Source organism: Quercus robur, chromosome 9 (genome assembly GCF_932294415.1).
Source record: "Quercus robur chromosome 9, dhQueRobu3.1, whole genome shotgun sequence".
Taxonomy (NCBI): domain Eukaryota; kingdom Viridiplantae; phylum Streptophyta; class Magnoliopsida; order Fagales; family Fagaceae; genus Quercus; species Quercus robur.
The window spans coordinates 23563315-23581894 of NC_065542.1; the positions used below are offsets into that span (position 1 = coordinate 23563315).

Consider the following 18580-nt stretch of genomic DNA (forward strand, 5'->3'; position numbering starts at 1 on the left):
AAAGATTATTGAAGTAATATACTAGTTAGTTGATGGTTGGGGAAGGTGGAAGTTGAAGAAATGAGAAAGAAGAACGTAAGGACAGAACGATTGGTAGTATTAATATTAATGGGGTTTATGAAAGAGATTGGTTTGAAGGACTGAAGCTTGCATAGTTGCATTTGCTCACTTTCGTGGGGCTAATAATTAATGGTGAGAGAAAGAGAGAGGTGGCAATGGGTCAATGACAGTGCATATATATATAGGAGGATGGGAATATGCTAGCTAAGCCAATTGATGCATAATTAAACAGATAAGGACATAAAGGTCAACCTTATGGCCCTTGCAATTAATAATAGTCCAAAGTTTTAAGTTAAATCTTTTGTATCTCAGAGTCTTTGATTATTAGACTAATCCCTATGCTCTCACAAAATTTTATTTGATCTTCTTTTGTTATGGGGTCAGGGGAACAACAACAAAAATATTTATGTATCATTTTGACAAGTCTGATTTTATTTTTAGCCAGGTAAAAAATAAGAGAGGATGGAATTTATAGTTATGTATATATATATATATATATATATATATATATATATATATATATATTGTGGGGGGATGAAGATCCAAAACAGGTAAACAAGCGGTCAAAGTTATTTTTGAGGAGCTAAAATCTGAAAAAATGATCTAAGGAGGTGATCTCACGAGTTGAAGGGAGGTTAGGGTAACTTACATGATGAGGACTTCGAGGACATACTTCGGACCTCGGAGGGATGAGCACTAGTTATATGAAGGACACAAAGCTAAACCACCAAAAAGGAAAGAAAACTGACTTGGCACAGAATATGAGAAAGATGAAGAAAGAAGGATATATAAGACATTCCCTCCGCATTAAATGCAAGACAACCACTTCTCTAGCCACATTAATGAAGAAATGATCATGAACAGTGGTGGGACAGCTAAGATTTCAGTGTAAAGCTTGCTGGTATGTTCTAGATGAGACAAGAATTCTAGGAATGTGATCCCAACCCTCCAAATGTAGAATCCAGATACATTTAAGCTGGATATATAAAGCAAGAAAAAGATCTGAAGTGGGGGAGACAAAGAAAGAGTGCAGAAAAAGAAAGAAAGAAAGGAGTTCATCCATTCTTGAAATATCCTCCTCGGATTAGACCCGACGATCAACACTTGTGTTTTTCTTTAATCAGCTTTCAAACTGAACATCAATGAAATAAATACCATCTCTCTTTTAATTCAATGACATAAGCCTTCCTAATCTTTGCATTGGGTATTATAAAATAGACTTGACTTCCCATCTCTAAAGAAATTAATTGTGATAGTAAATAGCAAGAATCATCATTTAAGACATAAAGTTGTTTTTTCGCTTTTTTTCCACCATCATTGGCATCATTTGTGGGAAAGTCTCTTTGAATATGCTTGTACAACTTCTTAACTATGTCTGGTCAAAGACAAAGTGGATCAATGGAATCTGTTGGCTCCCAGCATAGGGACCACTTCATTAATTTGGAGCGGAGGAGAGATCGCCATGAGGCTCATGCGCATAGTCAAGGAGCATCTTCTTTTTCTTCAGGGAGAATGAGGCAGCAGGAGGCTAGTCGTCAATCGCTAGATGAAGAAGTGCATAGCTTGGAGAGAAAATTAGAACGATTATGTAGACATCTTCGACACAGGACTCAAGTGACGAATGACAAGACTCCTCCTTCAAGCTAATACTCAAGTACTGGCAGTGATGAAAGTTATCGGCCTAGGAGCAGGACTCCACCCAATGATTCATTCACATCATCGTCCTGGCATACTTCAGGACTGAGGCATCATTGTAAGAAATCTGGAACCCCACCAAGGAGGGGTTAGGGGCATGATGCCATGAGTAAAGCTCTCCTTCAAATATCTTGCTCTCCAATTTCTCAGTGTATCGAGCAAGCTGAGCTCTCTCGCTATTTCCACCAACCGACCTTCACCATCTACAATGGTAGTACTGACCCAGTTGAACATGTGAGCCACTTTAACCAAAGAATGGCTATTCACTCCAAGAATAAAGCTTTGATATGTAAGGTTTTCCCCTCAAGCCTTAGTCCACTAGCAATGAGGTGGTTTGACAGTCTTGCGGAGGGGTCGATACATTCTTTTGAGGAGTTAACCAAGGCATTTAGGGCAAGATTCTTGACCTGTAATCAAGTCCCCAGACCTTTGGACTCTTTAGTTTCAATGTCAATGAGAGAGGGAGAAACATTGAAGACTTATTTTGACCGTTACTGGGAAGTTTATAATGAAATTGACAAAAATTTTGAGGACGTTGCCGTGCAAACTTTTAAAGTGGGTCTTCTAACAAACTCTGATTTGTGGAAGTCACTTGCCATGAAAACCACCTCAAAATATGCACCAATTAATGGACCAGATTAAAGATCAAAAAAGGGTCGAGGATAATCGAAACTCCACTAGGGGTAAAACTAAGGTTTCCACCACTGATTGAAGGGATAGCTCAGGAGGCCGGTTCTCGTCCTCTTGACCAAGGAAGGAGTATTATAATCAAGCATCCCATAATGTTATGGCTCCTCAAGTGGTGAATTCGGTGTTTAAGGAGCTGATATATCAAGTGCTAGATAAGATTAAGCATGAGCCTTATTTTAAATGACTAAATAAGATGGGGGTGACCCCACTAAAAGAAATCAAAGCCTATATTGCCAATATCACTAGGACCGTGGCCATACGACTGAGGACTGCAGAACTTTGCAAGCCTTTTCGGATCAATTGGTTAAAGCTGGTACATTGAAGCAATTCCTGCAATAGTCAAATAATCAGGTAGATCGGTCCAGGATTGCATTACATAATGATGGTGCACCTCGGGCATCTTTGGGGACAATAAATGTCATCTTTGTAACCCTAATAGAGGAGCCTCATCCAACTAGTGGGATAATGCTGGTGTCATCATAGGTGGAAGGCCCTGAGGGAAAATCCTCAAGTAAAAGGCCTAGAATCTCATATCAACCAATCATAGGATTTTCTGAAGATGATAAGTTAGGAACCATTCAGCCACATGGTGATGCCCTGCTAGTGACCTTGTGGATAGTGAGGTATGATGTCAAAAGGATGATGATTGACCAAGGCAGTAGGGTTGAAATAATGTACTCAGACCTATTTAAAGGTCTAGGGCTCAAACCCGAAGATATGGACCAATATGACACCCTGCTGATTGGGTTCGATGGGAACGTCATTATCCCTAAAGGGAGAATTTGATTGCCCGTTTTGACTAGGGATAAAATGGTGAATGTAGATTTCATAGTAGTGGGTGCCTTTTCGCCGTACACTACCATCTTGGCCAAACCATGGTTGCATGCCATGGGGGCGGTCGCATCTACATTGCACATTAAGGTGAAGTATCTCACTAATGGAGGGGTGGCTAATTAGTGGGAAGTTAATCAATAGCTAGACAATGCATAGTGGCAACGATTGATCATCACGTTACTAAGTTGAGTTCTTTTGAAATGGTCCCGACGTTGTAGCAATCATAGTTCGGGTCGCCAACATTTTCGAAAAATTCATTATCGTGCGAGGAGTCGGAGAGGGTCATTATTGGGGAACACATGGACAGATATTTTCAAGTCGAGGCTCTACTCCTAGTAAAGGACAAAGCACAGCTGATTGATTTTTTGGAAGATAATCTTGATATTTTCATGTGGAGTGCATATGTAGCACCTGGGATTAATCCCAAATTTATTTATCATCATCTGAATGCTAACCCTAATGCAACACCAAAGAAACAATTACCTCAGTGGTCATCCAAAGAACACTCTGAAGTCGTAAAAGACAAGGTCCGTAAACTTAAATAGGTGTAGACACTCAATTTTGCACCCATGATTTAATCAAGGAGAATGACTTGAATGACCATCCATGTACTTCAAAATCATGATTGCATAACATACATCAAATCGTTCTTGCATTACATGCATCAACTTGTCTTTGCATTACATGAATTAATTCATTCATTGCATATCATAAAAATGATCTTGAGATTCTAACGGTCACAACGGTGTTTCTAATTTCCAAATTGAACAATCGGATCGAAAGATATCGCATGATCAAGTTTGCAAGGTCAACATGCATTGTGTCTAGGTAAAATCAACCACACATGATCAATTTAAATTAATTTTGATTAGTTAAACAATTAAAATTAATTAGATAATTTTGTGATTGGTTGATGATTAGTGTTTAAAATAAGATTGCATGCATATGAATAAAAGGGATGATTGGATAACATTAAAATTGTGGATAATCTGAACTTTATCAAGATTTATTTTAGGGTATTTATCTACAAGATAATTGTTCTTAAATAGCCCGAATTATCCCAAAAAAAGAGATTAAAAATCATAAACGGAGGATGAAAACACGTCTAGGTACAAGGACTGGCCAAAAAACCCTAGAGGAGGAGTCCAAACGGCACCTGAACACGAAAGAGTGTTCGGAGTCCAAAGGGCAATTAGGCACTTTTGGAGTGCCGAACAACACTCTAAAAGGGCCGAATTTCCATTATTTGGGCTTTGGCCCAACGACCTTTGGGTGATGATAAGGCACACCCTTTTCGACCTTTTCACAAAAGGATGCGTCCAGATTCAAACCCTAATCGTCCGTACCTATATTTTAGAGCCCTCTGATCTCTATAAATAGAGACTGAACCTCATAATTCAGCACCTTTTTTTTTAACACTCTAAGAGGCATGCGTTTTAGACTCTCAAATTGCTCATATTTTCTTATCCTCTCTCTGAGTGTTGCTGCTTAAATTAGGGTTTTTTAGGTTTCAAAGATAACTTAATAAGTTTCTTTGAACCCTAAAACATCCACCCAAGAACAAAGTGTGCTCATGAAAGAGGTTGTTTTCTAACCCTTTTGTTTTTATGCTTTTCTTTATCATGATGATGCATGCTTAATTGTTTTAGATATTCATATTTTACCTTGTTAATTTAGTTCATGAAAATATGTTCTTGATTCCTTCATTGTTGGTATAATCTATTTCTTAGTTTTAAAGATCTGCATGTAGTCAACTCTTTTTTTTTTTTAAATAAAAATAAAATAGATCTGCATCTTCCTTAGATGCAGATCTGAATTTTTCTTCAAATAAAATAAATCTACCTCATTATAGATGCAGATTTGAATTTTTCTTCAAATAAAATAGATCTACATCTTTCTTAAATGAAGATCTATATTTTTCTCAATACAAAAGCAGATCTGCATCTTTTCTAGATGTAGATCTGAATTTTTCTCAATACAAAAATAGATCTGCATCTTTTCTAAATGTAGATCTAAGTTTTTCTCAATATAAAAACAGATCTGCATCGTTTCTAAGCTGTAGATCTGAATTTTTCTTCAAAATAAAAGGGATCTGCATCTTCTTTAGATGCAGATCTAAATTTTCTCACATCAAAACTTATTTGTATCTTTCTTAAAATAGAAATCCGATTTTTCTTAAAACATATGCAAATTTTTGGAATAAAGAAAAAGATAAAACCTTGTTGTGTTTGTGTTTGTTTTATTCATTTTGCATGAATTTAAATTATGAGTGAAACTCTCTTCTTAAAAAAAAAAAAAAAAAACCATTCTTTTAAAACATATAAAAAACAGATTTGGTTTTTCTATTGCCAAAACCCTTTTTTTTATTTCATCATAAAACAGATTTGATTTTTCTGTTATCAAAAACCACTATTTTGAGCTCCTAAATTTAGATCTGATGTTTTTTCAAATCAAAAGACTTTATTTTATGTATTAAAAACAGATCTGGATTTTTATCATCAAAAACTATTTTTTCTACATACTACAAAACAGATCTGGTATTTTGACAAATCAAAATCAATTATTTTACCAATCAAAACAGATCTGAATTTTTTAAAAAACAAAAGAAGAGACTTCATTCATAAATAAATTTGTGTGATTTAGTTTTTAATTCACATGTTCAACATATCATTCATAACATGCATAAAAAGGTACATTGGTCACAAAAGTCTACAAGACTAGACTCTGTTTGGGTGGAATGGCTGCCTAACACCATCCCATTCTGTAACCTAGCCTCCAGATTTAGGTCTTTGACTAAGTAGATCTAGCCTTGTTTTTGTTTATTTTTGGGTAGAATGTGACTAGGACAACAAGCCATGTATTTTTGGTAGATTGTAATTAGGACCCAAAACTATATAATTTTCAAGTTTATCAAATATGTAATATTTATTCAATCAATGAAGAAAACAATTCAATCATGTATTTATTTTTTCTTATTTTTTGTATAAAAAAGTAAGTAGCAACTCCATACCACTTACCCAAAAAGAGAGGTACCCTAAAAGGTACTTGAATCTCTTTTTTTGAGGGACGCTACTTTCGAGGTCTCTTACAATAGGCTGGAGCAATCAAAGAGGTTTTCTACCTTGAATGGTTGGCCAATATGGTGGTGGTGAAGAAGAAGTCGAGAAAGTGGAGAGTATGTGTAGATTTCACAAATCTTAATAAGGCCTGTCCAAAAGACCCGTTTCCGATTCCCATAATAGATCAATTAGTGGATGCAACATTTGGACATCCTAGGATGAGTTTCCTGGACACTTTTCAGGGATACCACCAGATCCCCTTAGCATTGTTGGATCAAGAAAAAACTGCCTTCCTCACTCTAACAAGAAACTACCATTATAGAGTAATGCCATTCAGACTAAAGAACGCTGGGTCCACGTACCAAAGAATGGTGACAACAATGTTTGAGAGTCCGTTAGAAAAGAATGTGGAAGCCTATATTGATGATATGGTAGTGAAAAGTAAAGAAAAGACTGACCATCTGTTAGACCTCAGTGACATTTTCGCAATCTTAAGAAAACACAAGCTACGTCTAAATGCTTCAAAATGTTATTTTGGAGTTGGGTTAGGAAAGATTTTAAGCTATATGATAACCCATTGCAGGATTGAGGTTAACCCCGATCAGATTAAGGTTATTCATGGTTTGCATCCTCCTCAGAACCCGAAAGAAGTTCAACACCTGATTGGGATGACGACGGCTCTGAACAGGTTTATATCAAGATCTGTAGAATAGTGTAGACCGTTCTTCCAACTCTTGCACAAATGGCAAGATTTTACGTGTTCTGAAGAATGTGATAGGGCCTTGGTGGAGTTGAAGGCGTATCTGGCCCATCCACCAATCCTGTCCAGGCCAGAGAAAAAGGATGTCTTATATGCCTATGTGGTTGTGGCCTAGCATGCTATGAGTTTGGTCTTGGTACATATAGACGAAGGAGTTCAGAAACCAATATATTACTTTAGCTAGTCCCTCCAAAAGGCCGAGGTCAAGTATCTCCATTTGGAAAAGGCAATTCTTGCTATAATCCATGCCACCAAGAAGCTGCCTCATTATTTTCAAGCCCACACCATGTTTGTTTTGACTCAGTTGCTCTTATAAACACTGCTTCAAAATTTAGATTATACAAGAAGAATGGCAAAATGGGGAGCCACGCTCGGAGCATTTAATGTCAAGTACATGCCCCGAACAGCCATGAAGGGCCAAGTTTTGGCGGATTTAGTGGCGAAATTTACCGAGGAATTGGGAAACTCAGAGGAAAGGGTAAACCCTGAAGAGACAGTACATGTGGAGATTGTTGTAGTTCATCGCACCTGGCAACTATTTGTGGATGATGCAACCAACCAAAAGGGATCAGGAATAGGAATCGTGATGATTTCACCAAATGGGATTACTTTGGAGAAGTCATTCAGGCTCGGTTTTTTGGCAACAAATAATGAGGCGGAGTATGAGGCTTTATTAGTAGGATTAATTGTTGTGCAAAAACTTGGGGGTAAGACTTTAAGAGCATATTGTGATTCAAGGCTCATGGTTGGACAAGTCCAAGGTGAGTACGAGGTGAAGGACCCGAGGATGCTTTGGTACTTAAATCGAGTTAAGCTATTGTTGAGGTACTTTCATTCCTTTACGCTTAAGCAAGTCCCTCAAGGCATGAACTCCCATGCTGATTTGTTTGCAACTCTGGCTACGGTTAGTAGGGAGGACCTGCCTCGAATTGTACTCATTGAGAGTTATGTGTCGCCTGCTTATGATGAGCTGCCTCCAGTAGGAGTTAATTTTACAAGGATTGGCTCCATTTGGCAAGACCCATTGGTTGTGTTCCTAAAAGATGGGATTCTACCTGAGGACAAGGTTGAGGCGGAGAAGGTTCATAGAAAAGAACCAAGATTTTGGCTTTCTGAAGACCAAAAACTATACAAACGCTCATACTTGGGACCATACTTGTTATGTGTTCATCCCAAAGCAGTGGATATGTTGCTGGAAGAACTACACAAGGGAATTTATGGTAGCCATACGAGGGGCAGGTCACTTGCTCACAGAGCTTTGACGCAAAGATATTGGTGGTCGAGTATGCAAAAAAGCTCACAAGATTATGTTAAGAAATGTGACCAATGTCAAAGGTATGCTCCTAACATTCATTAACCAGGAGGACTATTAAATCCACTAAGTAGTCCTTGGCCTTTTGCCCAATGGGGTTTGGACATCGTTGGACCTTTCCCTAGAGCCACAGGGAATCGCAAGTATCTCCTTGTTGCTACTGACTATTTCACTAAATGGGTGGAAGCTGAACCACTGGCAAACATCCGAGATCAAGACATGAAAAGGTTTGTTTGGCAGAATATCATCACAAGATTAGGGGTCTCGAGCACTCTTATTTTGGATAATGGACTTTAGTTCGACAATAAGGCCTTTCGAAGGTACTGTTGTGACTTAGGAATAAAGAACAGATACTCTACTCTGTCATATCCCTAGAGTAATAGGCAAGCAGAGGCCACAAATAAAGTTATTGTGGATGGTTTGAAGAAGAGATTGGAAGAAGTAAAGGAAAAGTGGGTGGACGAGCTACCTCATGTTCTATGGACCTACCGCACGATGCCTAGAAGATCTACAGGTGAGACCCCATTTTCCATGACCTATGGATCCGAAGTGGTTATTCCTACAAAAACAGGATTCCCAACTCCAAGGTTCAACCAATCCCTTGGTGACGGCAACAAGCAATTCCTACCCATAGCCTCGATTTGACTGAGGAACTAAGGGAAGTTGCTATAGTTAGATTGGCACAATACCAACAAAAGCTTAGGCAGGGGTTTGAAAAAAGGGTAAAAGTTAAGACTTTCATTCCGGGAGATCTAGTCTTACGAAAGGTCATTGGAAGTGCAAGGAATCCCTCTTGGGAAAATTGGGCCCTAATTGGGAAGGGCCTTTTCGAGTAACTTCAGTAGTAAGAGTGAGGGCTTATCGGCTAGAAGATCTGGATGGACTTATTGTACCTCACCCATGGAATCTGAACAATTTGTGAAAGTATTATTTCTAGTTCTACAGTATTGTAAGGAATCATATATTATATGCAGTCAAATGTATTTTTATGACTTTGGTTGTATTCCTTAGATTATTTTTTTATGAAAACTCGAAAATGTGTTAAAAACACAAGAGCTATTTAGACCCCCTAAATAAAAGTTATGGCTTGATAAATTTTACACTAACTTAATTCTAAGTGTGGAATAGTGTAAATGCGAGCGGATAAACAAACAAGCTACTCTAACACATATTCATATAATCACAGCAGTAAAATGAAATGTAAAAGAGTAGGGAAGAAGAAAGAAAACACAGATAACACGCCAATATGTTATCGAAGAAGAAACCAAAGAACTCGATGAAAAACCTCTCCACCATCCTCCAAGTGGTAATTGACCCACTAGACAATCGGTTGAGATACATGGGTTAGCGAGAGACCCTCCAAGCCTAATCTACCCACTGTACCTAAGCCCTCCAAGCTCTTACTCTAATAAGGCTCCTCGGAACCGTGTTTTATCTGGCTCTCCGGATCCCGTAATAAGCTCTATGTTGCATTTACCATCCTTGGCTTCTTCCAATGCTTCCCAGCAGCACCAAATGATCACTTGACACTCTGAAAGGGTGTGTTAAGTGTTTAGGCTATCAACCTCTCAATGTTATGGAAATGGAGAGGTAGGAGTTATGGAAATGGAGAGGTAGGAGTTAAGGAAAATCTACAAGCTATTTTGTAGCGAATTGTGGGTATAACAATCTCTAACTCTCAAGGTGTTTGGCTAGGGTTTTCTCTCAGAAGCACTTCTTAACATTTGTGGGTAATGTGGATATATATAGTGTGAGTACAAAAATTGTGTATCAGATAGTATAGTCTGGCATAATAGAATGTTTCACGGGTGTCTCGCAGGAAGGCCTTACCCACGAGATACTCGCAAAACACAACTGTTTCCATCTGTACTGACTCTTCGCATTCCAGTCATGTGCAAGGCACATGCTTCACTTCGAGGGATGCTTAGTCGCGAGCTACTCGCGAGAAATCTTCTGGCTTCAATTGCTTGAGTCTTCACACACTCTCTCTCTCTCTCTCTAACACACAACCCTTACAATTAAATCCCATAATAAATATAGAGTACAAAAGATTGAATAAAATTACAATCAAATTTGGCACGGAATAAAAGCCAACTAAATACATAGTTGTAAATCACGACTTTACAATCTCCCCCTTTGGCTATTCCATGACAAAACCCCTATAATAGACTCTAAACTTAAACGTGAGTTTGGGCACAGTGACAAAACTCACTCGCATCTAATCTGGAAGTTGTGAAGCACTTGCACTTATATACCTATAACCTGAAACGCTTGCACACAAACAAAACTTCCATTAAGCTTATGACAAGTTGAATACATGGTACATATATGAGCAAGTAAAATGTGATCAAGTTAGTAAACACACTAGAGCATGTAAGCAAAACTTGATCAAACAAGATTAGCCATTGAAGAATGACTACAATGAACATTTAGCAAGTAAATGCTCATCTAGACACGCAATGCAATAAAGAGCAATCCCATGGATCAATTGCATGTCCAGCACTCGACCAATGCAAAATACATGAAGTATATGCATCTAGGAACAAGATCCTACTAGGGCACAAGTGTGAGGTACTCAAGACATATTGGCAATATCTTAAGAGTAACAAAAGATGCTACAAAGCAATAAGGTAAACAAAAAATAATATTTTAAATAGCTAAGCATAATCATGAACTATGAGCAAAGCAAACATAGTTAATGTAGCACAAAGCTCTTTCTCTCTTTCTCCCCCTATCATATTACTCCCCCAATCATGAATCTTAGGAGCTGTGCTGAACTTGAAACATATATACCTATAACCTGAAGCACTTGCACAAAACACATTAGACCCTCAAGATAAAGCAAGTAATAAAAGGACAAGTATAATGTAACAAGTAAATTGCGATCAAGTAAACATGATGTGAAACATATGAGCAACTTGATCATACACCAAAACAGTCATATAGAAATGACTACAACGACCACATAGCAAAGCAAATGATCATCCGAACAAGCATAAGGATGTATGCATATTCAACACATAAACACGATGCGATGAGAGCAATAAAGCATAGAACACAAAGCACCATAAAACACTGAGAAAACAAACACAAGGTAAAACAAGGTTTTCTCATAAAAGAATGTCTTCTCCCCCTTGATACATGCATCTCCCCTATGGATTTCTCCCCTTATGAATGTGCACGAGGTAGAATTACTCCCCCTAAAAATGTGCACATGAGTCATAAAATGACGAAACACACCAATATACTCTCTGGTATACTCTCCCCCTTTTTGTCACGAATAGACAAATGAATCAATAGGAATGAGGGAAAGAAAAGAAGATATAAACAAGGACAAGATGCATGAGGGGTGCAAGATGAATGAGAAAATGAAACTAAACCGAAAGACAAAAAAACATCTTTAAAAAAATGCTACAAAGCATAAAAAACATAACATGCTAAGCATGATCGAACATGATATAAACCTAGGCATCACATAGACACAAGAACATCTTATGTGTGCTAAATGGTCTAAAAAGACTTAACTAGCATGAGTGAAGTGCAAAACATGTCAAGTATTAGAGTGTGTGCAGCAAGGTGCATCTAGTGTGCATGTGAGATGCATGACCAATGCATGAATAAGCATTCACGGGGCTAAGTGCATAAAACACACCACCAATGATCAAAACATGATAAACATGAATAATTATGGTGATCCCCAAAGTTTGGTACTCATCGGAGACCAAAACAACAACAAAATGGCATTTGGGCATTTTATCAACACTTAGAGTGCACACACTACACATGTATGTTAAACAATGCATGAACATATGAAAAGCTTGCCTAAAAACATGTTATGTTTGCCACAAGGGGCCAAAATCCAAGGCAAATTATCATTTTAAAACAAAGCCCAATCAAAAAAATTGACAAAAATTAAGTTTTCCAACTCCCATTTGAGAAAATCTCAACTATGAACATAAAACCCCCAAAAACATAATCTAAGGATCAAAATCAATGAAAAGAGTTAAAAACTACCTTAGAGATGTTAATGGAATGAAAAACACTTGAATTTAGTTGGGTTTTGATGTAGAAACATTAAAACAAGAGTTTGGGAGAAGATGGGAGGCGTTTAAAACAAATGTCCCACGAAATGCCCTTTAAAAAGCTGATCTGGAAGTTTTTGTTGGTATTTCATTGGTTAGCTTCCCACGAAAATTTCACTGGTATCTCGCTGGTATTTCACTAGTATTTCGCTGGTAAGCCTTACTCACAAAACAGTCACGAAACAATCGCGAAACTCTCTATCCAAAACTGAAAAACTTGAGAATTGGACCATTTAACTCCCTGTTGAACTTACACATAAAATAGGTCACAAAAACACCCAGAAAACATGTTTTTTCACACAAAAACAATTTGAAAAACTTTGAAAAACATGAGTGATACAAATCACTTCCAAAAGCAAACAAAAAGAACAAAAATCTTATTGGTTTGAACCACAAATGGTTGAGCATACACACATCATATTTGAACATGTACAATCACATAAATGAAATAGATATTCATTGAACATTAGACTTGTGTGTTGTGTATGTGTATCAAATGTAGAATAGTCCTTAGACCAGAGTGAAGTTTCAATGATCAATTCAATCAAGTCATACACAACTAGTACTAAGTCAAGTGAACAATCTCAATAATAGAAATGAGCATATATGACCTCCCACAAGAGAATAATTACAAAACTTAGATGCTTTTCATTTGGCTTTTGCATAAGTCATAACTTTTGATCATTTTTAGATAATACATCTCTTTTTGAGATCGGTGCTTGAAATTTTTAATATTTCAACATTGAGAGTTAGCCTTTGGCTTTTTGAGCACCATATTTTTCAATACAACAGTCGCTTTCCCTTTTTCCTAGTCAAATAGTAGTATGTGCGACAAACTTTTGCAGCTTATAATCTCTTTTTCATTGTGAGATTTACATTTGGTGAGCTCTTATAGCAAAAACATAAAAATAAAGGTGGGAAGATATATAGGCACAAGTCTATGCAAGTATCAAGACCAACAAGACTATTGACCAATCATTCATGACAAGCTTGTGGATATATTTACAACAATCACACATAGTTTTCAAGATTTCTCCCACAAAAATATATGTGCATACATAACAAGCTAAGCTCGTAAATGCACTACGCCATTAGTACAAAGGTACTAGGCCAAACTCACATGTGAAATGTGCTCAAACATATATGATCAAACTTTTTGAATTTTTCGTTTTTTATGTGGTTTTGGATTTTTACTCACATAAAACAAATGCAACAAAGTAAGATCAAAAACAAAAATAAAACAATGCAGATAAAGAGATGCATGATGCACAAATGCATGACAATGAAGCATTTAATGCATGAAGGGTCCTACAAACAAAAGAATTAGATCAAGAACCAAAAGAGCAAAAAGCTCAACCATAGGAACTCTTCCTTATCCAAACAGAGCAATTGTTTAGAATGAGTGTCTCATGAGAAGTGAGACGACAATTAGAAGAATGAGAACAGGAGATGCACAAAGACTAGGAGTTAAGAGCATTAAACACTTTCTTTAACAACATGTTATTTTCACTCAAATCCGGTTTGCCTTTTTTAGCACAACTTCCAAGAAGTTCAAGTTTCTCTTTTCTTTTAATTCTTTTAAGAGCATGAAACTTAGAGCAATAAGGTCTTAGATGACCAAAGGCACCATAATGATGACAAACAATGTGTTTAGGTCCACAAATAATGATGACAAACAATGTGTTTAGGTCCACAAATAATGATGACAAACTTAGAGCAATCGCAAGTTGGCTCTATGCCTCCCTCAGATGTTGGAGTTTCTCTCGGACCTACCTCTCTGTACTCTCTATTGAAGGAAAGTCTCCTTTGACTTCTTGTTAGTTTGGGTGAGAGATTTTTGTGCGGCGTAATGTTTGGATTCTTCTTCCTTCTACTCACGGAGGGCTTGGTCAACCCATTCCTCCACTACATGCGCCGCTTAGGTGGCCTGTGCACACATATAATTAGGATAGGAATTAATAAGTATACGGAAAACTGACAAGACTATGGTAATGAGGTTGCTAAAATAAAAGAACAAGTAGAATGGGGTCTTACTAGAGCTAAGTCCCTCTTTATGGGTAGGAATAGTTCGTGCTTCTTCAAGTTACGGAGTTCATCCATGTCTCTAGGAAGAAGAAGCGTTTACTCCTTTAAATTAGCCACATAACCCACCCTCCCATTGTCAAAGTTACGGATTGAAGAATCCTCAGGGAGAGGCGAGCCATCCAACACAAAAGAGGGGTTCCAGCTTGGAACCCAAGATCGGCGCTCGGAAACTGCTTCCTAACTCTCCCCTCCCCTTCTTTTTTGGGCTTGGGTTGGCTTATCCACCTTGGTTGGCTCAGGAGAAGTATCCTCCTTGACTTCGCCCTCCTCGATAGATCCTTTCCCTCCTTTTTTGTTCCTTTTCCCTTTTTTCTTGGCCAGTACGGTTTGTGGAGGAGGAGGAGGAATTGGCATGGGGGTCTGGGAACCATTGGAATTTTAGAGGTAGTAGTCCCAGCATGGGACTCTAACAAAGAAAGTAAATCTAGCAACCTCTTTTCTATCACCATTGCTTCAGGTACTTCGGTCGCCTTTTGGTTCTCACTAATGAGGGCTGCAACTAGACACGAGCTGGATGCTTCCTCCTCAGTCTCATCTATACAGTAACAAACCTTAAAATCTTCGTCTCGACGAAGCTTTCAGTACTTTCTTCTGAAGTATTATCCTCAGATTCTGTCTCAACATTTTCATCTGAAGATGTAATTTCTTCAACGATTAGTTAAAGGTCCTTGAACGTAGGAAGCTCAACTAATTGCATTCTCGCTTGAGGAGGTTTACTAATGAATCCCTCAATAGCCACGACAACTTGAGCAAGACGAGAATCTCGAGTCTTGATCATGTGCTTGGACACTTAGAAGCAGTTGGAGATAGGCTTGAGGCCCAAAATAATGTGAGCCGCACGGAATTGACCGTCCCGGTGTAAGAAGATCTCGGACCTCACAACTCGGTTCAGTAAGTCAGTTCACCAAACTTCGTCTCTTGGCAGTAGCTTTTTTTATCTAAAGAAGATAAATTTAGAATTCATGTTAGTCTTAAGGCCAAATAAAATCAAGTTTTAATTATTTAAAAAAAAATGGCTTGCATGTAAGTAAACTGTTTTTAGTATTTCCCAAGTTAGCACAAAGTCTTTTGAGTATCCCTAAGCCATCCTACCTGGAGTTCCATCCGTGATAGGGCAATGGAGGAGATTAGCCTGATAGTAGGAACCCTAGTTTTTAAGTAGTACCCTGCGTCGCTACTCTTTTGACAACTATAAACCTAGTTTGCATTGTGATGGGTGAAGTATATACCTAACCTTTCATTCATTGCATCTACACTACCTAATATCCTAAACATGTTTGGGGCGCATTGGGTGGGACAAAGTCTAAAAAGATTTTAAAAATCCCTAGTGACTCTACCCATGAGAATCCTCATGCCCCCTTCAATGAAAGAAATCATGGGAATTACAACAGCTTCAGTAGGCCTTTTTTCATGCCATTCACCTAAATTACAATGCTATATTGACACATTTCTGGGAATCCTATAGTATCTCTTAAACTCCTCTCGGTGTTCAGGAGTATCAACCAAACTAAAAAATCTACCCATTTAGGAAAAAAGAAAAATCTACTAGTGTGAAAGAATAAGGGAAGAATCCTTTTAATAAAAATGCACACTTACGAATTTGGGGAAGAAGGGCTTCTCGAGCAAAGTTACTAGGAGTGAGGAGCGTATTTGTATTCTTTTTTGCTTCTAGGGAAGTGAAATGGAGATAAGAATCCCCCATTTCCCTATATATAGGAAGTAAAAAAGGAGCGGTTACTCTCCCACCTCTTTGGTGGGGAATTGAGAGCCATTCGATTGTGATTTCACCATGGAACGTGGAGGACAACAAGCCACCGTTGCATTTATTACAGAGTTGTGGATTCCAAAGCGTCAGTAGCTTGTCGTAGCCGGTTGAAAGGACGCACTCACGTAGGAATCTCTTGCAAGCGTATTACAACAAATAGTCTTTATTAACCAAAACCTCACTTTTCTAAGTCAAGGACGAAAAATGAGGTTCTGAGGGGATCTAAAACAGGTAAACAGGCAGTCAAAGTTATTTCCATGGAGCTAAAATCCAAAAAAATGATCTAGGGGGGTGATCTCACGATTTGAAGAGAGGTTGGGGTAACTTACATGATGAGGATTCTTAGGACATACTTCGAACCTCAGAGGGACGAGCACTAGTTATATAAAGGACACAAAGCTAAACTGCCAAAAAGGAAAGAAAACTGACTTGGCATGGAATACGAGAAAGATGAAGAAAGAAGGATATAGAAGCCATCCTCTTTGCATTAAATGCAAGACAACCACTTCTCTAGTCATATTAATGAGGAAGTGACAATGAACAGTGGTGGCACAACTAAGATTTTAGTGTAAAGCTTGCTGGTATGTTCTAGATGAGACAAGAATTCTAGGAATGTGATCCTAACTCTCCAATTGTAGAATCCAGATACATTTAAGCTGGATATATAAAGCAAGAAAAAGATCTAGAGTGAGGGAGACAAAGAAAGAGTGCAAAAAAAAAAAAAAAAAAAGGGAGTTCATCCATTCTTGAAATATCCTCCTCGAATTAGACCCAAGGATCAACACTTGTGTTTTTCTTTAATTAGCTTTCAAACTAAATCAATGAATAAATACCATCTCTCTCTTAATTCAATGACATAAGCCTTCCTAATCTTTGCACTGGGTATTATAAAATAGACTTGACTTTCCATCTCTAAAGAAATTAATTGTGATGGTAAATAGGAAGAATCATCATTTAAGACATAAAGTTGGTTTTTTGCTTTTTGCCCACCACATATATATATATACACACACACACATACGCATCAATATTTGGGACTTGCCGAGTAAGGGACATAATCCTTCAAGAGTTATTTTTAATTATTATTATTATTATTATTATTAAGCATTAAAAAATGGCATTTTAGATAGCAATAAGTACAATATTGATTATGGATATTTTTTTATTTAATTATTTTTTGTGTAAGCAGCATTTTGGATAAAATTTGCATTTTTAATTATAACAGGTCATGCATTGACAAATCACAAATGAGTGGATGAGGAATATGCTAGCTATACTAATGAAGTAAAAGCTTATAACAATATATGTCATATTTTAGAGTGATGTAAATGGAAAATATCAATCTGTAGACATCATAAATAATTGACATGTCATAATGAGTCTCCTTAAATATACTCTTAATTAAACTACAGTTATACATATTTGACATTTATAAAGTTTATTTCTTAATATTTGTTTTTAATTCATCCAATTATTTAGTCTTTCTTAATAAAAAATGACACTATATATGTTTTTTTTTTTTTTTCCCTCTTTAACCAAAAGAAGAAAAAATTATGTTTCTCCCTATAAACATGTAAAAAATATATATTGCATTACTAAGGGTATGTTTTGTAGACTGTAATAAGCATTGTAATGTAACAGCTATTCCTATGGTTTAATTATTCAATAGTATGGTTATGTTTTTATTACAGTGAATAGTCATTCCTTATGAATAGCTATTCTTTAAAATAAAGAATAATTATTCCTCTCTAAAAGGGTTGTAATAGTTATTCTTTAGTAAATGTAATAATTTCTAACATTAATATATTTCCAAATAAATAAACTTTCTATATTCACCTAACAATTATGGAAATAAAAAATCATCAAAAAATAACTTATCTCTTTAAAATTTAAAATATATTATTTTCTAAGAAATATAATTGTATGAATGAGATATTTCCTAAAATAGATCATATGTTTTATTCTAATGTTACAACTTACAACCAAACTAATGAATAGGTTTAGTTATTCCATTACAACACATTTTATTCTCAGTAATAAAAATTACCATTTTTGTTGTAATCCACATTTAGTGTACTAAACGTACCCTAAATGTTATATATGATAAAACGTGTTTTGAAATCGTACATATATTAAAAATAAATTAATGTATCAATATTGCATTATCATAACATCCAGATATTACCAAATTTTTGGATAAACATGACACAAAATTTAATATTATCGATATTAATTGTA

General features: G+C 36.8%; 1 protein-coding gene across 1 annotated transcript; it reads left to right on the forward strand.

Moving 5' to 3' along the window:
* Window positions 1-7447: 7447 nt before the first annotated feature.
* On the forward strand, window positions 7448-9055 carry LOC126700865 (uncharacterized). The gene is made up of 3 exons (XM_050399043.1): window positions 7448-8433; window positions 8536-8637; window positions 8794-9055. Exons 1-3 carry the CDS (start codon window positions 7448-7450, stop codon window positions 9053-9055), a joined length of 1350 nt encoding a protein of 449 aa, XP_050255000.1.
* Window positions 9056-18580: the final 9525 nt, after the last annotated feature.